Source organism: Aotus nancymaae, unplaced genomic scaffold (genome assembly GCF_030222135.1).
Source record: "Aotus nancymaae isolate 86718 unplaced genomic scaffold, 86718_ANA_hifiasm-v0.15.2.pri h1tg000018l, whole genome shotgun sequence".
In the NCBI taxonomy this organism is placed as follows: domain Eukaryota; kingdom Metazoa; phylum Chordata; class Mammalia; order Primates; family Aotidae; genus Aotus; species Aotus nancymaae.
In genome coordinates this window covers 18200663-18224761 of record NW_026988430.1, presented here as the reverse complement: position 1 = coordinate 18224761, position 24099 = coordinate 18200663, and the positions used below count along the sequence as shown (strand labels likewise).

The window sequence follows — 24099 nt, the reverse complement described above, 5'->3', positions numbered from 1 at the left end:
AAAAAAAAAAAAATGAAATCCCTCAAGGGCAGTGGGTTTTTTTTGTTTTGACCTTTTAAGTTGGAAGGAGAATGTGTCAAGGTTTGAGAGAGGCATGTCTCACATATGAACAGGAAAACTCAATCATCATGCTTACCAAGAACAAAGGGATCAAAGGCAGTGGTTCTAAAGAAGAATCACCCTACTGTAAAATGTAGATTCCCTGGCTAAACTTCCAGGGAGTCTGCCTACTTGGTGTGAGGCAGGGCTGGGGAACTGGCTTTTTTTTTTTTTTTTTTTTTAAGACAGAATCTCACTCTGCTCACTCTGTCACTCAGGATGGAGTGTAGTGGCGTGATGTCGGCTCACTGCAACCTCTGCCTCCTGGGTTCAAGCAATTCTCCTGCCTCACCCTCCTGAGTAGCTGGGACTATGGGTACGTGCCACCATGCCCAGCTAATTTTTGTATTTTATTAGAGATGGGGTTTTGCCACGTTGGCCAGGCTGGTCTCAAACTCCTGACCTCAAGTGATCCACCCACCTCAGCTTCCCAGAGTGCTGGGATTTCAGGCATGAGCCCCTGAACCCGACCCAGAACTGGCATTTTTAACAAGCATTCAAAGACATCTGATGCTAGCCCTCTGCTTGTCGTGCCTTGAGCAATGCTACTCTAGAACAAGTCCTTGGAGGTGCAGGACGACAGGTTTAATTGAGATAAAACCACAAATCAATTCCCCTTTTCCCCCTTGTCAGGGAGAAAGTATCAATTTGGTGTTGATATGTTTTTAGCACCCCTTTAGCATTAGATAATCTTCTGGAACAGGGAGCTGGCTGCAGGCAATAGAATCTACCTGGAATTGAATACACTGTTTGGTTCGGTTTTCATTGCAATCTCCTTTATTCTTACCTTCCACTATGGGAAATGAAAGGAATTTTCCATTTACAATAGTGATACAGCTTCCTTTAAAATAGAGTCACTTAAATTTATAAGTATCCAAGGAGGTATTTTAGGATGGAGAAACAATAAAGCATTTCCGCTTTTTCCTGGACTCACTGAATTTGGGCACAGGGATACTTGCAATATTGATTTGTATTATGAGAGTGATCTATAAATATTTGACCTATTTGAAAATGGGTGGGTCTTCCCTATGATTCGCATAAGTCTAAAATTCAACCTACTGATGGATAAGAATTAAGAATGGATGGTTTGGGACCCTTTTCACAAGATGGCGCCGAAAGCGAAGAAGGAAGCTCCTGCCCCTCCTAAAGCCGAAGCCAAAGCGAAGGCTTTAAAGGCCAAGAAGGCAGTATTGAAAGGTGTCCACAGCCACAAAAAAAAGAAGATCCGCAGGTCACCCACCTTCCGGCGGCCCAAGACACTGCGACTCCGGAGGCAGCCCAAATATCCTCGGAAGAGCGCCCCAAGGAGAAACAAACTTGACCACTATGCTGTCATCAAGTTTCCGCTGACCACTGAGTCTGCCATGAAAAAGATAGAAGACAACAACACACTTGTGTTCATTGTGGATGTTAAAGCCAACAAGCACCAGATCAAACAAGCTCTATGACATTGATGTGGCCAAGGTCAACACCCTGATTCGGCCTGATGGAGAGAAGAAGGCATATGTTCAACTGGCTCCTGATTACGATGCTTTGGATGTTGCCAACAAAATTGGGATCATCTAAACTGAGTCCAGCTGGCTAATTCTAAATATATGTATATCTTTTCACCATATACATGCCTCTCGTCAATTTCTGGTTGGGTGGGAGGCCATACATGGGAACTGTTGTTGTAACTTGCCCACTGCTTGGGCAAGACTCCTGTTCTGCTTATCCTTTTGAAACTCACCCTGCCACTCACTCCTCCATCCTTGATCACTCCAGAGATCTTTGTGACTAGCATTAGTGTCCTAGGAAAACCAGAACTCAGAGCTTGCCTCCATGGTTGAGGGTTACTAAAAGCTTTACAAGAACCCCTTTCATCCCTCGAAGAGGCTGTGGGTGAAACCAGTGCCCAGAGTTTGAAGCACATTCTCATCCATTTCAGGGGACTGTGGGTTGGCTGGCTTTCGAGTAGCATTTTGTCCTCACACACCCATCTACTATGTCCAACTGGTCTGTCTGCTTCCCTCACCCCTTGCCCAATAAAGGACAAGGACTTCAAAAAAAAAAGAATGGATGGTTTGGGCAAAGGACATTAACAGACATTGCTCCAAAGGTGATATATAAATGGCCAAGAAGCATATTGAAAGATGCTTAATATTACCAATTATTAGGGAAATGCAGATTAAAACCACAATAAGATACCATTTCAGGCCCATTAAAATGGCTACTATCAAATACATAGAAAATAACAAGCATTGGTGGACAAACTGGAACTCTCCTCCAGCACTGCTGATGGGAATGTAAAATGTTGCAACCATTGTGGAAAATAGTATGGCAGTCCCTGAAAAAATTTAACATCCAGGTGGGGTGCGGTGGCTCATACCTGTAATCCCAGCACTTGGGAGGCCAAGGCGGGTGGGTCACCTGAGGTCAGACTGACCAATATGGTGAATCCCCAGCTCTACTAAAAATTAGCTGGGCATGGTGGCAGGCACCTGTAATCCCAGCTACTTAGGAGGCTGAGGCAGGAGAATCACTTAAAGCTGGGAATCGGAAGTTGCAGTGAGCTCAGATCATGCCACTGCACTCCAGCCTGGGTGACAGAGTGAGACTTGGTCTCAAAAAAAAAAAAAAAATTAAACATACAGTTACCATATAATCCAGCAATTCTACTACTAGGTATATGCACTAAAGAATTGAAAGTAGGAACTGGAACGTGCAATATTTGGTTTTCGGTCCCCGCGTTAATTTACTAAGGATAATGGCTTTCAGCTCCATCCATGTTCCGGCAAAGGACATGATCTCGTTCTTTTTTAAGGCTGCACAGCATTCCATGGTGTATAAGTACCACATGATAAGTCACTCTCACTTCAGTTGGCATTCATGAAACACTGTGACAGACTACGATGGGACAAAGTGTCAGCATCGTGGGATACAATGTCTGTCAACCTAGTTCTCCTCCCTCCTATTGGCTGATCTTTGCTGTTTCCACTCCTTTGCATGACTTCAGAGGAGGACCTTGGGGCACAGCTTGCTCCTCTTCTCTTCTCCACTTAAAGGATATTCTCTGCCCAGCGATCTCCACCAGCATGCCGTGTAGATGCACCTGTGTGCTTGTGACTCGAGGACGCACACCCTGCACCCCTGAGCTCTATGCCTGGATGTAGGGTCTCCACTTGGCTGTCTAATGGCCACCTCTAACTTAGCATTTCCAGACCAGAAATCCTAAATCTGTTATTCCCCCAAAGCCAAAATCCGTAACTTCCCCTTGACGTCTCTCCCTCACATCCCTCCCTCACTGCGCTCCTGCGTTTCCCTCCTCCAACAAGCCAAGCTTTTCCTAACTGCAGGGCCTCTGCGAGAACAGCTTCCTCTGCACGAAACTCTCTTCCCCGATAGATCCCTTCACCTCCTCTGAGCCTCTGAGGGCCTCCCTTCCCACCTCTGCTTTTCACTCCTTCACATCAGTCTGTTTCATTTCCTTCATTGCACTTATTATTATCTGAAATTATGTATTTGTTTACTTATTTTCTCTCATACTTGATCATTTATTTATTTATTTATTTATTTATTTGAGATGGTGTTTCACTCTGTTGCCCAAGCTGGAGTGCAATGGCACAATTTCAACTCACTGCAACCTCCACCTCCTGAGTTCCAGCGATTCTCCTGCCTCAGCCCCCTGAGAGCCCGCCACCACGCCTGGCTAATTTTTTGTATTTTTAGTAGAGACAGGGTTTCACTATGTTGGCCAGGCTGGTCTCAAACTCCCGACCTCAGGTGATCCGCCCACCTTAGCCTCCCAAAGTGCTGCGATTACAGGTGTGAACAACTGTGCCTGGCCTCATGCTTGACTTTTAATCTCCATGGGAGCAAACACTAGGTCTTGCCCGAGTCTTTATCCACAGCAGTGAGCATAGCACCTGGCACAGAGGTAGTTCCGAACATTAATTATTGAATGAAATAAAATAATGAATGTATGCCCAAAAAGAGTTGTGGGAAGTGGGGTAATATTCCTGCACAGACTTCTAAGGCTAAGAAGGAAAACAAACAAACATAGGTGGTGGGCACAAATCAGAGGCTGGCACCCCAACTGGGTCCCAGCTCTGGCTCTCTCTCCTGGCACCATCACTGAAAGATCCAGTTCCCCAAACCTCAGGGTGTTCTTGGAAATCCCCCATCCCCCGCCGCCCCCACCTTAGTTCCAAGTTCCAGCCTCTCTGCCCCACCCCTTCCTTCCCTGAAGCAGGCGTGCTTTTCAGAGGAGTTCCTGGGCTCTATGAATACTTGGAGTCCGTGGGAGTAACCAGTGTTGGGGCAGGGTGTGTCCCAGGAGTGAGCCCAGCTCTGTGGTCCTGTGCGGAGTAGAGAGCTAGACTTGGGCTGGCACCATGGCTGAGTTCAGGGTCAGGGTGTCCACAGGGGAGGCATTCGGGGCTGGCACATGGAATAAAGTGTCTGTCAGCATCGTGGGGACCCAGGGAGAGAGCCCCCGGCTGCCCCTGGACCATCTTGGCAAGGAGTTCAACGCTGGCGCTGTGAGTGCATGGGAGTGGGTAGGGGTGGAGGTGAAGCGGGTGAGCAGGAGGGTCTGGCCTGTTGCATACTAAACCTCCCCCAGGAGGAGGACTTCCAGGTGATGCTCCCAGAGGACGTGGGTCCAGTGCTGCTGCTGCGCGTGCACAAGATGCCCCCAGCGATGTCCTGCCTGCTCAGGCCCCTGTCCCAGGATGCCTGGTTCTGCCGCTGGTTCCAGTTGACACCGCCGCAGGGCAGCCCCTTCCTCTTCCCCTGCTACCAGTGGCTGGAGGGGGCAGGGAGCCTGGTGCTGCGGGAGGGGACAGGTGAGGCGGGGCCTGGCTGAGGCTGCAGGGGGAGCACAGGAAGGGGCAGGGGACTGGGGTTGGGGAAGGCAGGTGAAGTGGAGAGGTGAGCTGGTGGAACCACAGAGTAGGGGGCGGAGGAGGGGGGTTGGCAGGACCTTGGGAGGGGGAGGTGGCAGCCTGGTGTAGGAGAAACTGTACTTATGAAAGGAGGGGACCTGGTAGAGCATGGCAATAGTGGAGAGGACGTGGCTGGGGGTAGTGATGGGGAATTTCTCTCCCCCAACCTACTCTGCTTCTCCCACAGCCAAGGTGTCCTGGGCAGACCACCACCCCCTCCTCCAGCAACAGCGCCAGGAGGAGCTGCAGGCCCGGCAGGAGATGTACCAGTGAGGAGGGGGTTGCTGTTGGAGGAGGGGGCGCCCAAGGGATGAGGGGCAGCTGGAGTGTCCTTGTCATGACACAGACTAAAGCCCCTGCCCCCACCTCTCCTATCAAAGCTGCTCCTAGGACAAGCAGCATCTGCAGGAATGTATTAGAAATACAAATTCCTGGCCAGGCGCGGGGGCTCACGCCTGTAATCCCAACATTTTGGGAGGCCGAGGTGGGTGGATCATGAGGTCAGGAGTTCGAGACCAGCCTGACCAACATGGTGAAACTTCGTCTGTACTAAAATTACAAAAAAATTATCTGGGCGTGGTGGCACATGCCTGTAATCCCAGCTATTCAGGAGGCTGAAGCAGGAGAATTGCCTGAACCTGGGAGGTGGAGGTTGCAGTGAGCCAAGATCGTGCCACTGCACTCCAGCCTGGGCGACAGAGTGAGACTTTGTCTCAAAAAAAAAAAAAAAAAAGAAATGCAAATTCCTGAGCCACCCCCAACTTGCTACAACACTGAGGTGGAGAGCTGTAATTTTTGTTTTGACAAGCCTTCCAGATGACTCTGGTGGCCAGGAGGATCACCTGAGGTCAGAAGTTCAAGATCACCTTGGCCAACAGGGTGAAACCCTGTCTCTACTAAAAATACAAAATTAGCTGGGCGTGGTGGCGCATGCCTGTAATCCCAGCTACTTGGGACGCTGAGGCACGAGAATAGCTTGAACCTGGGGGGGCGGAGGTTGCAGTGAGCCGAGATCATGCCACTGCACTCCAGCCTGGGTGACAAAGCAAAACTTCACCTCAAAAAAAAAAAAAAGAGAAAAGAAAAGAAAAATTGCTCTAAATGCCTTACCTTTGCTGCTGTCTTCCTTGCCCTGGGACTTTTTCATGCATCAGCTTATCATATCCTCCCAGAAATCTAGGTAGAGCCAGAAACGCACCTCTCAAGCCCCAGGAAACTCATCCTCCAGGGGCTAGCGAGGGGTGAGATGGGGGCTTTTTCTGTGCTGTTGGCTCAGCATTGGAGGTCATAGGCGAGAACTGGGCCTTGGAGACTGTAGAGAAGCCAGGGCCGCTAGTGAGGATTTCCTGGCACAAAGCCAGGAACTGCACTTGGGAGTAGATTTTCAAAAGATCTTGATCTGGCCAACTTGGCTGCTGTCTAAAGTCCAGGTTGCAGGCCTTTGCCCCTGGTCTCTGAGATCAGAGCAGTCACAGGCTCATTTGGCTCCTGGGGATTCTCCATGTGTCATGAATTCCACCCCTAAGAAAGCCATGGCACCAAATTTGCCAGCAACAGCCCCAAGAGAGGGAATAGACATTGAGGTCTACTGTGTCCATGGAGACCAAGGGCAGTCTAGGCCCTGCCAAAACGAGCTGTGAGATCTTAGACCAATCATTTCATCTCTTCAATTCTTATTTTCTTCTGTAAAAGAAACTAAGAAGACCAATCTCGTTTGGGTTAGAAGGAGGAACAGATGAGAAAATGCTCAAGAATGTAGCTAGGTAGATGCCAAGCCTTGCACAAATGCGTGCTGTTGCTGTTCCTGTCTCTCAGTTAACTCTGTTCCAACTCTCTAGGCTCTTATAATACGTACAGTGAGGTCTCAGATCCATAGCAACAGCATTGCCTGGGAGCTTGTTAGAAATCAGAATCTGCATGTAGCCAACATCCCTAGGTGAGAGGGATTAAAGTCTGAGAAGCGGGGTTTGGCCACCACCTGGTGGCAGTGCACTTTAACTGCAAATTTTTCTTTGAAATTGAAAGCTCAAACCTGGAAGCAAATGTTGAATGAATCAAAGAATGAATGAGTGAGAGGAGGGCTGGCTGGGGGTCCTCAGGTTTGCAGAGATGTGATTTTACCATTTCGCCGGAAAGTCTTCGGCTGTGTTGCTTGAGAATAGAATTTAGAGATGCCGTAGGCCAGGACAGAATAAAGTACTGCGGCTCCCCCTAAGCTGTGGAGGCTGAAGTGCCTCTGTATGGGATGCCTACCAAAGACAACTGAAATCTTCTGTGCAGACCCTGTCCTAAATAGTCTCCCCTCTACAAGATGCATCTGTGTTAGGTTAGCCAGGACTTCTCTAGTTGCAAGAACAAAGCCAACTCCAACTAGCAGGCAGAATAAAAGAGTTTGTCAACCAGACACAGAGGCACTTACAGAAGCACAGGCAAGAATTGTCCACCCAGAGGAAAATGGCCATGGCTAACAGTCTCTGTGTTTACTGCTATAATCTACATAATCAGAGAGAGACCACCTCAGCCCCAGTCTCAAATTCCTTGGAAAGGACTCTGATTGGCCCAGCACTAGGCAGGCGCTCACTTCTGGACCAATCACGCTTGACCAGGGGAGCCATCTCACAGTGGGAAAATGGCAGCTCTCTTGCAGCCTCGAGGGTAGAATGGAAGGGCAGATCCCAGGAGGGCCCTCGTTGGCTGAAGGGGTCTGGCTCTGAGCAAGGCCCCCAAGGGGTCTGCATTCCATCTGCCCTAGTGAAGGGGCTCCCTGAGGCCTCTTGCTGACCCTGTTCCCTCTCTACCCACCAGGTGGAAGGCTTACAACCCAGGCTGGCCTCACTGCCTAGATGAAAAGAGTGTGAAAGACTTGGACATCAACATCAAATACTCCACAGTCAAGAATGCCAACTTTTATCTACGGAGTGGCTCTGCGTGAGGATACCCACTTTGCCCTGCCCCTGGGCCTCAGATGCCCGATGACCCTGCCTTCTGCCCTCCCCTAGTCAGTTCCCCCACCCACTGTGATATGAGTCACATATTCCTACCCAGGAAACAGCCTCCTACCCACTACCAATCCCACAGGGCAACAGCTCCCTTAGGGGCTGTGACTACCTCGGGCCTGGAGGCTGGTTCAAGATCCCAAGAGACATAAGGCTGGCTGACAGGGAAGGGTCTCCCAGGGCCTCCTGCCCACTCCCCACCCCTCACATCCTCTGGCAGGTTTGTAGAGATGAAGATCAAGGGGCTGCTGGACCGCAAGGGGCCCTGGAGGAGCCTGAATGAGATGAAAAGGATCTTCAACTTCCGGAAGACCCCAGCAGCTGGTGAGGAGCTTCCTCTTTCCTGTGACATCAACTCCTGTGGCTCTCTGGAGTCTCAGAAAACCAAGCACCAATTTCCTATGTAACCCTGAGCAGGACCTTGCTAGACCTTACTTTTCCTCACAGAGACAAAAGAGAATATGGATGGAGGGGATCCCTGACCTTCTAACGCCTTCTAATCCAACAGTCATTTGTTGACCTGCTACATATCAGACACCGGGTTAGGGGCTACACAGTTCTTCATGGGGCTCGCAGTCGAGCAGCACAGTTGGTATTAATTATTCGTTTCACTGTGAAATATGCTCATTGGATCCAGTGACTGTGTAAAGAGGGCACCTGCCCTACCCTGGAGAGGGCCCCAGGAAAGCTCTCCCACGGGGGTGAACTATGCTGAGACCTGGAAACTGAGTAGGCCTTCACAGTGCCAAGGATGGGCTGTGGGGCAGAAAGCAGTTTGGAGAACAGAGAGTGTGAAGGCCCTGAAGACAGAAGGATCAGCTACATTTGAAGGAAAGAAAACATCACTGTGGTCAAAGCAAAATGAGCAAGAGAAAGGGCATGAGAAGGAGCGGGAAGGGACATGGGGGTCACACAGGACAGTGTCAGCCACAGCAGGACTTGGGTCTTTCCTTGGCCCAGTGCTTTGACTGGTTGCTAGCAGGGGAATACTACGGTCACTATACACTGCTGGGGGTGAGTTATTAGGGGACAAGAGGCTATGAGATCTGCTATGAGGCTCTGTCTCTGGTCGCCAGAGGATGGTGGCCTCAGCAAGGCAGTGGCAATGCAGGAGAATGGATGTGTGGACTGAGAGGTAGTCAGGATGGAGAATCAATGGGATTTGATATGTGGGGGTGCTGCCAGGAGAGGTCCCCAGGCTCTGGCCTGTGATCCCAGCACTTTGGAAGGCCAAGGTAGGTGGATTACTTGAAGTCAGGAGTTTGAGACCAGGCTGGCCAACATGGCAAAACTCCGTCTCTACTAAAAATACAAAACTCAGCCAGATGTGGTGGCACATGCCTGTAGTCCCAGCTACTCAGGAGGCTGAGGCATGAAAATTGCTTAAGCCTGGGAGACAGAGGTTGCAGTTAGCTGAGTTAGCCCCACCGCACTCCAGCCTGGGCAAGAGAGTGAGACCCTGTCAGGAAGGAAAGAAGGAAGGAAGGGATGGAGGGAGGGAGGGAAGAAGGAGGGGAGGGAGGGAGGGAGGGAGGGCAGAAGGAAGAAAGGAAGAGAGAGAAGGAGAGCAGGAGGAAGCCGAGGTAGACGGATCACTTGAGCCCAGGAGTTTGACACCAGCCTGAGCAACATGACAAAACCCCATCTCTACCAAAAATACAAAAATTAGCCAGATATGCTGGTTTGTGCCTATAATCCCAGCTACTCAGGAGGCTGAGGCAAGAGGATCACTTGAACCCAGGAGGCAGAGTTTGCAGTGAGCCAAGATCGCACCACTGGACTCCAGCCTGGGCGACAGAACAAGACTCTGGAAAGAAAGAAGAAAGAAAGAAAGAAAAAAAAAGAAAGAAAGGAGGGAGGGACGGAGGGAGGGAGGGAAGGAAGGAAGGAAGGAAGGAAGGAAGGAAGGAAGGAAGGAAGGAAGGAAGGAAGGAAAGGGAGAAAAATAGAAAAGGAAAAGGGAGGTCCCCAGGCTCCTCTGTAGGCACCTGGGTGGACGGAGCTGCCTCTTCCCAAATATCCGGCAATGGGACTGACTTGAGCTGTAGGAAGGGTCTTTATTTGGTCTCAAACATGCTGCACTGGAGGCTAGTGAGTTACTCAGGGCATCTGTCCAGCAGACACTGGGATGGATGGTCTGGGACTATGGTTTGCTGTTGGATAAAGAGGCAGTGACTGAAGACAAGGGGCAGGGGCAGCAACCCTGAGAACCCACCGTGAAGGTTAGGCAGAGACCTGTGGGAGCTGGGGTGACCCAGTCTGTGTGTCCCCACCCCCGCAGAGTACACTTTTGAGCACTGGCAGGAGGATGCCTTCTTCGCCTCCCAGTTCCTGAATGGTCTCAACCCTGTCCTGATCCGCCGCTGTCACTGCCTCCCAAAAAACTTCCCCGTCACTGATGCCATGGTGGCTTCAGTGTTGGGCCCTGGGACCAGCCTGCAGGCTGAGCTGGAGGTGAGGGGTGCAGGGATCCAGGCTCTGCACTGCCCATCTCAGTGCCTTCACACCCATCCCCTACTGGAGAGGGAGGGGCCCACTCACATTTGTCAGGGACCTACTGTGTGCTGTGTGCCTAGCACACTCTCTCCTGAAACACACTCCTCTCCCAGCCCTGAATCCTGTCCCTTCTACCACCCCACCCCCTTCCTTTAGAAAACCAGGTAGTAGCCCCAGCTCTTCTTTCTTCTGCAGAAGGGCTCCCTGTTCTTGGTGGATCACGGCATCCTCTCCAACATCCACACCAATGTCATTAATGGGAGGCCTCAGTTCTCTGCGGCCCCAATGACCCTGCTATACCAGCGCCCAGGTGGTGGGCCCCTACTGCCTCTCGCCATCCAGGTCTGCAGTCAGGCAGGGGCAGGGCAGGGGCGAGGAGGGTCAGACTGAATGGTTGGCAGATGCTCATGGCTGCCTCTCTCCCCACCTGCCTCCCCCAAGCTCAGCCAGACCCCCGGCCCCAACAGCCCCATCTTCCTGCCCAGTGATGACAAGTGGGACTGGTTGCTGGCCAAGACCTGGGTGCGAAATGCCGAGTTCTCCTTCCACGAGGCCCTCACGCATCTGCTGCACTCGCACCTGCTGCCCGAGGTCTTCACCCTGGCCACCCTGCGCCAGCTGCCCCACTGCCACCCTCTCTTCAAGGTCAGTGGCTTGACAAGGTGGCCCAGACTGTGCCCATGCCCTCTGTGCCTCTTCTAAGCAGCCTTTCCTCACATGGCCCTATCCATGCAAGCGGGGATGCAGAGCCCTGTCCGCTTCAGCAGCATCTCCCGGCACAACTCCCCCGGGAGCCTGCTCTCCAGCAGACCCTGAGTAAGATGAATGTGGTACCCCAAGAGGCCTCCTTCCTTTTTTTTTGAGACAGAGTCTCACTCTGTTGCCCAGGCTGGAGTGCAACTTCTGCCTCCTGGGTTCAAGCGATTCTCCTGCCTCAGCCTCCTGAGTAGCTGCAATTACAGGCGCATGCCACCACGCCCAGCTAATTTTTGTATTTTTAGTAGAGACGGGATTTCACCACATTGGCCCGGCTGGTCTCAAACTCCTGACCTCGTGATCTACCCGCCTCAGCCTCCCAAAGTGCTGGGATTACAGACATGAGCCACTGCGCCCAGCTGAGGCTCCCTTCTTAAGGGAGATCAGACGGCATCAGCAGCCATCATAGAAGCCCAAATCTTAGGAAGGGAAGGACCCGGGGCTGGCAGGTGCCAAAGTGTGAACATGGATGTGAGAGACCAAAAGGTTTTCTACAGATAGTCCTGGGATAGGGGAGGGCTGGCTGGGAGGCCCCTGTGCTCTCGGGTGGGTTCTGTTGGTTTACTAGACCCTGCTAGCTTTCAGACAGCTCAGATTCGAGGCACCTTCTCTGTGAAGGACAGGACTTCTCCCCAACAGGGTCCACCCCCAGCCACTCAGATTCTCTGATCCTTCTAGACGTCTCCTGGGTTCTGGATGTGAACCCTGCTCTGTGCTCTTCCGTCCTGGTCTGTTCTTTCTGACTAACTGCAGCTCCCGGGGCCTGGCTCTCAGAGGTGGGCTCTGGTGGACAACTCCACATTGTCAGGCCCACAGGTCCTGGTTTTCCTAGAGCTTTGCCTGCCCAGGGGTTAGGAAATCCACAGGATGCCAGAGCCGGAAGGCACGGGGCTCAGCCACATCAGCACTGTGTTTGACAAGATAACCTGAGGCTCAGGGAGAGGAAGGAGCGCGCCTGAGCTCCCAGCACAAGCTGCTGGGGGCACCCAGCAGGAACTCCAGGGCTCAGACCCCTGTCCCAGGCTGCCTCCTCTTGTAGGCATTGCCTCTTTCCTAGTGACTTGAAGGGCTGGAAGGTCTTGGGCCAGAAAGAGCCAGGCCTCCCCCAGCTCTGCCGTTCCTGCCACACAGCTGCTGATCCCACATACCCGGTACACCCTGCACATCAACACGCTTGCTCGGGAGCTGCTCATCGTGCCGGGGCAGGTCGTGGACAAGGTGAGAGCTGTGTTGGGGAGGGAGTGAACAGGCTGCTCCTTCAGTGTGAGGAATCTGGGATCCTGGGGTGGGAGTGACCCATCTCCCCCACACCCGTGCTACCTCCTGCTTCTGGAGCAAGGTCTGTAGGACCCAAGGGTCCTGTCTCTCAGTCCACAGGCCTCGGCATTGGAGGCTTCTCTGAGTTGATACAGAGGAGCATGAAGCAGCTAAACTATTCCGCCCTGTGTCTGCCTGAGGATATCCGGACCCGAGGAGTTGAAGACATCCCAGGCTACTACTACCGTGATGATGGCCTGCAGATCTGGGGTGCAGTGGAACGGTGAGGGTCTGTGCCTGGAGAGCTGAGGGCTCGAGGATGCGGGAAGACTGGAAAGGACGCTGAGGCCCCAGGGAGGCTCACATTGCGGAGGGCCGGACATTAATGACACGAAGCAGGGGCATTCCTCAGAGTGGGTCGGGGTTGGAGGCTGGGCCTGAACCTGGGTGCATTGCAGCTTTGTCTCTGAAATCATCGGTATCTACTACCCAAGCGATGAGTCTGTCCAAGATGACAGAGAGCTCCAGGCCTGGGTCGGAGAGATCTTCTCCAAGGGCTTCCTCAACCGGGAGAGCTCAGGTATGGGGACCTCCGCCCTCAGGCCTCACCCTCAAGCCTCCGTGGCAGGGTCCTCAGGCCCCTGGAAGCTCCAGCCCAGCCCAGCTCTCCTCGCAGGTATACCCTCCTCCCTGGAGACCCGGGAAGCCCTGGTGCGGTATGTCACGATGGTGATATTCACCTGCTCAGCGAGGCACTCGGCTGTCAGTGCCGGGCAGGTGAGGAAAAGCCAGTGCCTGGGGTGGCGGGCTAGAGTTGACCCAGCTCCTTGGCCTCATTCTGCCCTCTCGGCCTTCAGTTTGACTCCTGTGCTTGGATGCCCAACCTGCCACCCAGCATGCAGCTGCCACCACCCACCTCCAAAAGCCAAGCAACACCTGAGAGCTTCATCAACACCCTCCCACCTGTCAATGCCACATGTGATGTCATCCTTACTCTCTGGTTGCTGAGCAAGGAGCCTGGAGACCCAGTGAGTGTGGGGTTGAGGGCCAGGCCGGGCTGAACTGGGGTAAGGGAGGGTGTGATGTTTACCCTCCTGGCCCAGACCCAACTCTGCCATCAGGTAGTGGATCCCTTCACCCCACTGACCCTCCAGTGGGACACATGAGCCTTGGACATCCCACGGTGAAGGTCCAACAGCAAAATGCGATGATCCAGAGCCACTATCAGTGGCAAGGGCAACGTGTCATTGTGCTCCTTGGAAATTCCGAATTGAACTTTCAATCCCTGAAAGCTTCCTGCAGACAAGCTTTACGTGGATATCTGTTTAAGAGGAGGGATATGGATCAGGCCCCGTCAAGGACTGCTCCAGGTCCCAGGGTGGGGGGCTAGGGCCAGAGCTGGTTAAGGCAAGTTGCAGCTGCTCAGAGGGTGAGGACAGGGAGTCTGGGAGGCAAGACCTCAGCAGCCCCCTCACCCAAGCTTGTGTTCGGTCCCCAGAGGCCCCTGGGCACCTACCCAGATGAGCACTTCATCGAGGAGGCCCCACGGCGGAGTATCGCCACCTTCCAGAACCGCCTGGCCCAGATCTCAAGGGACATCCAGGAGCGGAACCGGGGCCTGGCACTGCCCTACACCTACCTGGACCCTCCTATCATTGAGAACAGCGTCTCCATCTAAACCCCGGGAACACAGCCCAGATGACGTCCTTTGACCACATCACTCTAGAATAACTGGCACCCAGAGTAAAGGACTTCTTGGAAAAACAGGCCCCCATGTGCCTCTCCTGGGACAACCAGACTCTGTGTAACTCACTCCCACCATCACACACACACACACACACACACACACACACACACACACACAAAACCAGAAACAAAATCAAAACAGAGAAACAAAAAACCCACCAAGAATAGTTTCCGGACAATACCACTGAGCCTTTTGGAGGCTCCAAGCCTTGAAGTACCTGCACAGCCCTCTTTGAGGGTTTTGCTAGTTGGTTTTGTTTTGTGTTATACAGCCATGGGGGGAGGTGCATATACCTGCCCACAGACCCACTAGCCTCAGACCCACAGACCCACTGATTGGACCTTATGGTCACCTGACTCAAGAACAGTCACTAAGAAGTGGCTGCCAAAGAGGCTGGGCACCGTGGCTCATGCCTGTAATCCCAGCACTTTGGAAGACGGAGCCAGGAGAATCACTTGAGGCCAGAAGTTCAAGGCCAGCCTGGGCAAGATGTGAGACTCCACCTCTACCAAAAAATTAAAATTTAAAAACTAATTGGGCCTGGTGTTGTATGGCTGTAGTCCTACTTGAGAGGCTGAGGCGGGAGGACTGGTTGAGCCCAGGAGTTTGAGGCTGCAGTGAGCTATGATTGTGCCACAGCACTCCAGCCCTAGTAACAGAGCAAGACCCTGTCTCTATTTAAAAAATAAAATTAATTAATTAAACAAGGCTAGGCACAGTGGCTCACGCTTATAATCCCAGCACTTTGGGAGGCCAAGGCAGGCAGATCACTTGAGGTCAGGAGTTCAAGACCAGCCTGGCCAATGTGGTGAAACCCTGTCTCTATCCAAAATACAAAAACTAACTAGGCATGGTGACACACACCTATAATCTCAGCTACTCGGGAGGCTGAGACAGGAGAATCGCTTGAACCTGGGAGGCAGAGGTTGCAGTGAGTCCAGACCATGCCACCGCACTCTAGCCTAGGTGACAAAGTGAGGTTTCGTCTCAAAAAAAAAAAAAAAAAAAATGCCCAAGAGGTTGATTGTGACCTAGTGTCTCAGCTTTAAAATGAACAAAACACTGAAAAGGGGTCATTGGGAGCCAGGCAGAACAGACAGAATGAGGACACACTGCCCAGGTCGGTGCAGGCAATGCCTGTGTATACAGTCTTAAAAATGTCCCCTAAAGTTAAAGACTTGTATCCTATAAAGTAGGTTCTGTTTCTAGAGAATCAGAAAACATTATCGTATCTCTAATCATACCTTGCTACTAGATTTCATCTTCACTGATGGAATCACAACATTTCATACACATTCTTAAATTCTATTTTTCCTTTTTTCTGGCTCATATTCAGTGACCATACATTAAGGTAAAAAAGTGTCTTTTTAAAAAAAAGTAACTCCAGTGGAGACACCTGGTAGATATCACCTCAATCAAATCATTCAGATGAGTTCGGGCACAGTGGCTCCTACCTGTAATCCCAGCACTTTGGGAGGCCCAGGTAGGCAGATCGCCTGAGGCCAGGAGTTCGAGACCAGCCTGGCCAACATGGTGAAATTCCATCTCTACTAAAAATACAAAAGTTAGTCAAGCATGGTGGCAGGCGCCTGTAATCCCAGCTACTTGTGAAGCTGAGGCAGGAGAATCACTTGAACCTGGAAGACGGAGGTTGCAGTAAGCCAAGATAATGCCACTGCACTTCAGCCTGGATGACAGAGCAAGACTTCATAAAAACAAAAACAAACAAACAAAAAAAACCAGCCTGGCCAACACGGCAAAACCCCATCTCTACTAAAAGTACAAAAATTAGCCAGGCATGGTGGTCGGCACTTGTAATCCTAGCTATTCAGGAGGCTGAGGCAGGAGAATTTCTTGAACCCAGCAGCCAGAGGTTGCAGTGAGCTGAGATCATGCCGCTGCACTCCAGCCTGGGTGGCAGAGAAAGACTCTCAAAAAAAAAAAAAAAAAGATCCAGATGAACTCGCTGATACCATGTCTCTTTGTTCTAAGGTTGTGAGAAGAGCACTTCACCTCTGTGGTTTCTTCTAGAAACTCCCAACTACAGTCCCATGATGAGAAAAATACAGACAAATCCAGATTGAGGGACATTCTACAAAATACCTGACCAGCACTCTCCAAATTTTAAAATCGCCTTTGCTTTTTTGGTGTAAAAACGAGACGTGTCCTTCATAATTCATCTAATGATTTCCATCACTATTTCACATTGCAGGCACGAGTGCTTTGGTTTTTCACTTTCACCGATTTTTATGAAACAATGTGGACAAAATGCAATTTATAAACTATAACTGCATAAACACTACCTGTGGGAAGAAAGTTGCCCAGGTGCCAAGGCAAGAGACTGAAGCCACAAGCTGTCCCGTATAATCAATAACTGATTACTTAGTTTTAGCAATGATACCAAATATATTTAGAAACAATCACATCATCAATTACATAATCCGTCCTATTAAATCATGATTCTTTATTAATCTTTGCTTTAGAGCATAGAATCATTTTAGTCTTACAGTACAGACATAATCGGGTGAAATATAATTCAGAACTGAAGGGCCATAGTGAGACTGATCAGGAGGCGAGAGTGAATGCCCTGGGAAGGCGCCCGTTACTTAGCAGGCAGGGCTTGCGGTAAGGCCAGTGCCTGGGAAGGTGCCAGTTACTCAGCAGGCCACGAAGGGGAGTTTCCCTTTCGCTGGGGACGTTCAGAGAACATCTGCTCTGCCCGGCCCGTGAGGAAGGCCTGACATTAGCCAGCCCGGCCGCAGACTCCAGGGGCTTAAATGCCTCTCTGCGGTGCTGTGCTCCGACGCCACCATCCTTGTCCACTGTCATGTTCTGCTTTCCACCGGGTGCTTTTTCTAAGTTCTTAGAAGTTGTGAGAAGTAAAGAATAGAGGAATCCTAAAAGCCTTTGATCTTTCTGAGAAGTGTATAGATAGATGCTGACGTATCTGCCTCCCCTCCCTGCAGCGGCTACCTGAAAGGGAGGAGCCCCCTGTACCGTAAGCACATGATCTGCTTGACCCTATCAGTCACGTCAGATGATTCACTTTCCTTACCCCGCCCCCTGCCTTGTATACAATAAATATCGGCGCGTCCAGGCATTCGGGGCCACTGCCGGACTCCACGTTGGTAGTAGCGGTGTCCCGGGCCCAGCTGAATTCTTCTCTCATCTCTGTGCCTTGTGTCTTTCTTTCCTGCGATCTATCACCTCCGCACACAAAAGAACACCCACTAGACACTGCGAGGCTGGACTCTGCGACTACCATTGGAAAAAAAAATGGAACAGGGCCTCGAGCAGGTAGGGCTGACTGGCAAGCAGCATTTGAGCTGTTCATTCCTCAGCGGCCGTGAGAATACCAAAAGTGATTTAGAGGTATACGATCCTGTCGAACTTCTTTCAATCAATTCCTGCTAACTTAAGCAATAACGAGTTAATGGAAAAGAAATTGAGTACCTTGAGAAGTTAAAGAGCTGACTATGCAGGTCAGATGCAGGGACTCACACCTGTAATCCCGGCACTTTGGAAGTCCAACGCAGGAGGATTGTTTGAGCCCAGGAGTTCAAGACAGCTTGGACAGTACAGTGAGACCCCATCTCTGCCAAAAATTTTAAAAAGTAGCAGGGCATGGTGGCTCACGCCTATAGTTCCAGCTATTCAGGAGGCTGAAGTGGAAGGATTGCTTCAGCCAGGGAGGCAGAGTTTGCAGTGAGCCTTGATCACACCACTGCATTCCAGCATTCCAGTCTGGGCAACAGAGTGAGATCTTGTTAAAAAAAAAAAAAAAAGCCAGGCGCGTTGGCTCAGGCCTGTAGTCCCAGTGCTTTGGGAGGCTAAGGTGGGTGTATTACCAGAAGTCAAGAGTTAGAGACCAGCCTGACCAACGTGGTGAAACTCTGTTTCTACTAAAAATACAAAAATTAGGCAGTCATGGTGGCACATGCATGTAATCTCAGCTACTCAGGAGAATCGTTTGAACCTGGGAGGTGGAAGTTGAGGTGAGCCAAGATCACACCACTGCACATCAGCCTGGGCAATAAGAGTGAAACTCAATCTCAAAAAAAACAAAACCAAAAATTAGCCAGGCATGGTGGGGCATGCCTGTAATCCCAGCTACTTGGGAGACTGAGGCAGGAGAATCACTTGAATCCCCGGGAGGTAGAGGTTGCAGTGAGCCGAGATCACACCATTGCACTCCAGCTTGGGCAACAAGAGCGAAATTCCATCTCAAAAAAAAAAAAAAAAAAAAAAGTTAATCATGTGGTTTCAGGAGAGAAACTGAAACCCAGAACCTAGGAAGCTCCAGGCATCTGGGGAACAAGGGACAAGAAGTGTTGGATGCTGTCCCCAGCCACCGCCAGGAGAATAATGAAGTTCCTATACTTTTTCATCCTTGAATTATTTGCCTCCATATTCAGTTCCATGAGAGAGACGCTGTTTCACTTAACCTGGAGCGGCAGAGACCACTGGTTGCTGTAGCAGAGTTTATGCTCACCTAATACCTCATGGACTTCCCGATGTTTCCCAGCCTGCCTTTCAGTTAGGTTGGGGCCACGTGGCTAATCCTGGCCAAAAGAGATGTGTGTCCTTTCCAAGATGAGACAATTACAAGCTGGTGTGCCTCCTTGGTCCTTCTATTGCCCCATTGCCTATCACTTGGAGGAATTTCCAGGTGACCTAGCCATCCTGACCTCTATTGCTGGACTGCCAGCTCAGGAGGATAAGGTTCACAACTGCCCATCACAGCGCTGGCACACTGCAGGTGCTCGGTAAGTACGTGCTAAATGGAGAAGTTAATGCACAAATAATTCCTAAAACCCTGTGGTGCCCTTCACTTACCTGTGTGTCTCCCCAACCAGACCATGAGCTTCTGGAATGCAGCAGCTGGGTCTCACTCAACTTGATAGGCCTCGTGCCCAGCACTGCACTGGCACAGAGTGATACCCAACAGATTTGTTTAATGTTGGATGAAGTGAAAATGACTGGATGGTTGCATGTGTAGATGTGCTGGTGAGTTGGAGGGCAGCTGTATCCCAGTCAATAAACTGCTGTTTGTTTCAGTGTATATCTTTTGAGATTCACTATAATTCCTCGGAGAAACTGCAGCATCCGAGGCAGCTCAGCCACAAAAATCCAAGCAGTCAGTCCCTAACCACCCTTGGAGAAGCCACCACTACCTCCTCTGCCCAGGGCCTGTGAGCTTGTGAGCCCTGTGAAGTCCCCTGCCACACACACCACACAACTGTGCTCTCAACTGGCTGCCCTGCATTGAGAAGAGAAGGCTGTTACAGAGAACATTCACCTCTAGGGATATCCAGTTAATTCTCCAGAGTGGTGGTCTCCTTGGGCTATGATGGATAGTAGATAGATAGATAGATAGATAGATGATTGTAGATGATGAACAGATAGATAGATAGATAGATAGATAGACAGTAAATAGATAATAGACATATAGTCATGTGTTACTTAACAATGGGGATATGTTCTGAGAATTGTGTTAGGTGATTTCTTCATGTGAACATCGTGGCGTGTGCTTGCACAATTTTAATTTCTTTTTCATAGAGACAGGATTTCACCATGTTGGACAGGCTGGTCTCAAACTCCTGACCTCTGGTGATCCACCTACCTCGGCCTCCCAAAGTGCTGGGACTACAGGCGTGAGCCACCACACCTGGCCAATGCTTCCACAATTTTAAATGGAAGAGCCTACTACACACCTAGGCTATATGGTCTAGCCTGCTGCTCCTAGGCTGCAAACCGGTGCAACACATCACCATGCTGAATACTATAAAGAATTGTAACACAATGGTAAGCATCTGTGCATCTAAACATAGCTACATATTGAAAAGGTACAACTAAAATATGGTGTTAAAGGTAAAAAGTGGTAAACCTAAATAAGGCGTCTACTGAAGGGCTTGGAACCAGGGATGCCGATGGTGTAATGAATGGAGCTTATAGGACCAGAAGTTGTTGTGGGTGAGTCAGTGAGTGAGTGGCAAGTGAATGTGAGGACCTAGGACATTACTGTAACATTTATGTGACTGGCAGCACATAATTTTACTTAGACCAGCAACACCACAAACATATGAGTAATGCATTGTGCATTACATTATGACAGTTATGATGTCACTAGGCCATAGGAATTTTTCAGCTTCATTATAATTTTGGGGGACCACCGTTGTATATGTGTTGGTCCCATCGTTGATCAAAATGTCATTATGTGGTTCGTGACTATAGACAGATATATAAGGAGAAATTAGGAGAATTGGTTCACGTGATTATGGAGACTGAGACACCCCACTATGGGCCATCTGCAAGCTGGAGACCCTGGGATGCCAGTAGCAGCATGGCTCAGTCCAAGTCGGAAGCCTTGGAACCAGGGATGTCAATGGTGTCATTCTCAGTCCAAGGCCAAAGTCCCGAGAATACTTCCACTGGTTGGGGGCACCACTGGTGTAGATCCTGGAGTCCCAAAGCCAGAGAGCCTGGGTTCTCATGTCCAAGGGCAGGAGAAGGAGAGCGTCCCAGCTCCAGGAGAGAGGGAAGGGGAGGAAATCTTTTTCTCCCCTTTTTCATTTCACCAGGACCCCCAGTGATTGGATGGTGTCTGCCCCCATTGAGGGTGGAGGTTTCCCACTCAGTCCACTGACTCGCACAGCAATCTCCTCTGGAAACACCCTCACAGACACACCCAGAAATAATGTTTTACCAGTTCTCTAGGTATTCTTCAATGCAGCTAAGTTGGCACTTGACTGCCTTGATGATGAAGTGTTATATAATACAGGTGGAAAACAAGTCACACAAAGGAGAAGCACATGATCCCTTTTGTGTGTGTGTTTTTTTTAAGTATGTAAATCAGTAGAACTGGCAAGGTAAAGGTCTGGAAGGAAGGATGCACACCTATCTAGCTGTCACTTGAGAAGGAGAGAAGGAGAGTGAGATTGTAAGGCAGGGCCACAGTGAGGAGGAAAGGAATGGGAGTCTAAGAAAGACAGAGAGAGAGCAAGAGAGGTGAAACCCTGAAAAGGAGATCTATTTGATTACTTGATGTACTCACAAGGAACAGCCTTGTTAAGAAAAACTATCCAAAATTGAGAAATAGTATCAAGAGGACAATTGCCTGTCCTTTTCTGTTTTTGTTTTTGTTTTTTGAAATGGAGTTTTGCTCTGTCACCCAGGCTGGAGTGCAAAGGTATGATCTTGGCTCACTGCAACCTCAGCCTCCTGGGTTCAAGCGATTCACCTGCCTCAGCCTCCTGAGTAGCTGGGATTGCAGGTGCACACCACCACGTCCAGCTAATTTTTGCATTTTTAGTGGAGATGGGGTTTCACCATGTTGGCCAGGATGGTCTTGATCTCTTGACCTCGGGCGCGTCGGCCTCCCAAAGTGCTGGGATTACAGGTGTGCGTCCCTGCGCCCAGCCTGCCTGTCCTTTTAAGGAAGTCTTTTCTTTTCTTTTCTTTTCTTTTCTTTTCTTTGTTGTTTTTTTGTTGTTCTTGTTTTTTAAGACAGAGTCTCACTGTGTAACCCAGGCTGGAGTGAAATGGTGTGATCTTGGCTTACTCCAACTCTGCCTCCCGGATTCAAGCGATCCTCCTGCCTCAGCCTCCCAAGTAGCTGGGATTACAGGCACCTGCCACCACACCTAGCTTGGAGATGGGGTTTCACCATATTGGCCAGGCTGGCCTCGAACTCCTGATCTCAAATGACCTGCCCGCCTTGGCCTCCCAAAGTTCTGGGAAGGATGTTTCACATTCTAGAACAGCATACCATTGTTTATTAATAATAAAGGCCTCAGTTTCTGTAAAGTTCATGGAAATGACTTCTGTTCAGTGTTTTTTTTTTTTAAGCAAATAAACCAAGGATGATAGTTTATTGCTCTGTAGGATGTTGGCTGGTTTCATATCTAACTCAACAATCATATCCCAACATTCCTTTATTAAATTGCCTATAAATCCCTGTCTCCTCAATTGTTCTTGGAACCAGCATGACCATCTGGCTGAGTCAAATACAATATTTGACTTGTGAATATTCTAATTTGTACGAACCGTGTTTTTAATTTGTTTGAAATCCCTCCCAGGCTGGAGGGAGAGGCCCGGATGCCACCCCAGAACAGTGCCTAGAGCCCCAGTCCCTTCTCCATTTCACTCCAGCCTGGGCAACAGAGTTAAACTCCATCTCAAAAAATAAATAAATAAATAAAATAAACCAAACTGGAGAATTCAGGAGTGCCTCCTCTCTGATATCCTGGTCTCTGCTGGGAGCACGATGCATTTAAACTATACAGGTCAAACTCTTGGTTCAGAAACCCTAGCACCAGTGTCACGCCCCAAAGCAATGCAACCTCTTATTGAATAATCACTCTGGTTTAACAAATCATCCACACTTCCTTGTGGCGTACTTTGCAGGAGAATAGGACGGGACTGGTGAGTTTTGACAGGGAATTGAAAGGGCCTCTGTGGAGCGGAAGACCAGAAGGACAGCCTGTGCTGGTATCCATTATTCTTTAGATTTCCAATTTTCTCAAATTCAACTCATCCGGCTGGGTGCGGTGGCTCATGCCTGTAATCCCAACACTTTGGGAGGCCGAGGTGGGCAGATCACCTGAAGTCGGGAGTTTGAGACCAGCCTGACCAACCTGGAGAAACCCCGTCTCTACTAAAAATACAAAAGTAGCCAGACGTAGTGGCACATACCTGAAATCCCAGCTACTCAGAAGGCTGAGGCAGGAGAATTGCTTGAACTTGGCGGAGGTTGTGGTGAGCCGAGATGGCACTGTTGCACTCCAGCCTGGGCAACAAGAGCAAGACTCCGTCTCAAAAGAAAAAAATCAAACTCATCCTAGGTAAGGTCTTAGTGTACATCACAGAGCATGTCAGGCTTCCCCTAAAACGGTGGGGTCAAGGGAGTTCAGGTGACTCCTCAGGCAGAACCCAAACCTGCAATCCTTTGTTTTCTAAAATAAACACTTGGAAAATTCAAGTAATCCAACCCGTTGGGGTAGGAAGGAGGGGAGCCCAGCCCAGCCATCAGCATCAGGAAGTGGCTATGCTGGGAAGTTGGAGATGGGTCTGAAAGTGGGGGCAGTGCTGCAGGCAGATGGTGACCCTCCCCGCACCTGCCCTCTGTAGAGTGTGCATTTGAGACTGGAAGGAGAACAGGGATGCCTCTTTCGCCTCCTCCACCTCCCAGTTCCTGAATGGCCTCAACTTCATCCTGATCCACCGCTGTCACTGCCTCCCAAAGAATTTCCTGGTCACCAATGCAATGATGGTCGCCGAACTGGACTCTGGGACCAGTCTGCAGGCTGAGCAGGCGCCAGTGGAGGCAGGGTCGTTGTTCTGAGATAGCAAGGACGGGGCTGAGTGAGAAATAGTGTTCTCTCCTGCTATTTAGCCAGGCGCCACGCATTTCAAGGTAGGGAGGAGCCCTCCTCTCAGTGCCCACAGCTGCGGGAGGCCCGGGCTGCCTGATCTGACCTCTGACTCCAGCTCCCCTCTGCTGCACCTTCCACATCAGCATCCAGCCCATACTGGGCTCTTTGTACCAGGGAAACTCATCTACCAGGTCAAGGCCCTGGAGCCCTGGGATCTTGGGGTGAGCAGAGAGGGCAAGGGGAGGCCTGAGATTTGGTCCAGAGCCCCTGCTCGCAGCAGGAGTGGGCTCTCTGCTCATTACAGGTGACATCACTGGGACAGGTGGGCTGCCTGGAGCTGATCACCAAAGGGCTGGCAGCTGCCACCTACCACTCCCTCTACCTGTCCCACCAGCTGGCTGACCTCAAGCTCCAGGACCTCGCCCACTACTATACTCCAGACCTGGGCA

The 24099-nt window shown here is 50.4% G+C and overlaps 1 protein-coding gene and 2 pseudogenes across 3 annotated transcripts; 2 read left to right on the top strand and 1 right to left on the bottom strand.

Annotated features, from left to right (window-relative positions):
- Window positions 1–58: 58 nt before the first annotated feature.
- LOC135275797 (small nucleolar RNA U13) lies at window positions 59–151 on the bottom strand (annotated as a pseudogene).
- Window positions 152–1198: 1047 nt separating this feature from the next.
- LOC105720822 (large ribosomal subunit protein uL23-like) lies at window positions 1199–1985 on the top strand (annotated as a pseudogene).
- A 2487-nt stretch (window positions 1986–4472) lies between these two features.
- On the top strand, window positions 4473–14207 carry ALOX15B (arachidonate 15-lipoxygenase type B). 3 transcript variants are annotated; one of them, XM_012457535.2, is made up of 14 exons: window positions 4473–4619; window positions 4703–4925; window positions 5212–5293; window positions 7830–7952; window positions 8241–8344; window positions 10302–10474; window positions 10712–10858; window positions 10958–11161; window positions 12404–12490; window positions 12643–12812; window positions 12988–13109; window positions 13206–13306; window positions 13387–13557; window positions 14028–14207. In XM_012457535.2, exons 1-14 carry the CDS (start codon window positions 4473–4475, stop codon window positions 14205–14207), a joined length of 2034 nt encoding a protein of 677 aa, XP_012312958.2. The 3 variants fall into 3 exon arrangements, with proteins under 3 accessions (XP_012312958.2, XP_012312959.2, XP_012312960.2); XM_012457536.2 differs by lacking the exon at window positions 12404–12490; XM_012457537.2 differs by lacking the exons at window positions 12404–12490; window positions 12988–13109 and having other exon boundaries at window positions 12643–12799.
- Window positions 14208–24099: the final 9892 nt, after the last annotated feature.

Excerpts from the sequence above, each read along its gene's own strand:
- ALOX15B (XM_012457535.2), top strand. The coding sequence starts at position 4,473 with ATGGCTGAGTTCAGGGTCAGGGTGTCCACAGGGGAGGCATTCGGGGCT. Across the intron at positions 10,859-10,957 it reads TACTGCCTCTCGCCATCCAG|CTCAGCCAGACCCCCGGCCC; the intron begins GTCTGCAGTCAG and ends GCCTCCCCCAAG. Across the intron at positions 13,307-13,386 it reads CGGCTGTCAGTGCCGGGCAG|TTTGACTCCTGTGCTTGGAT; the intron begins GTGAGGAAAAGC and ends CTCGGCCTTCAG.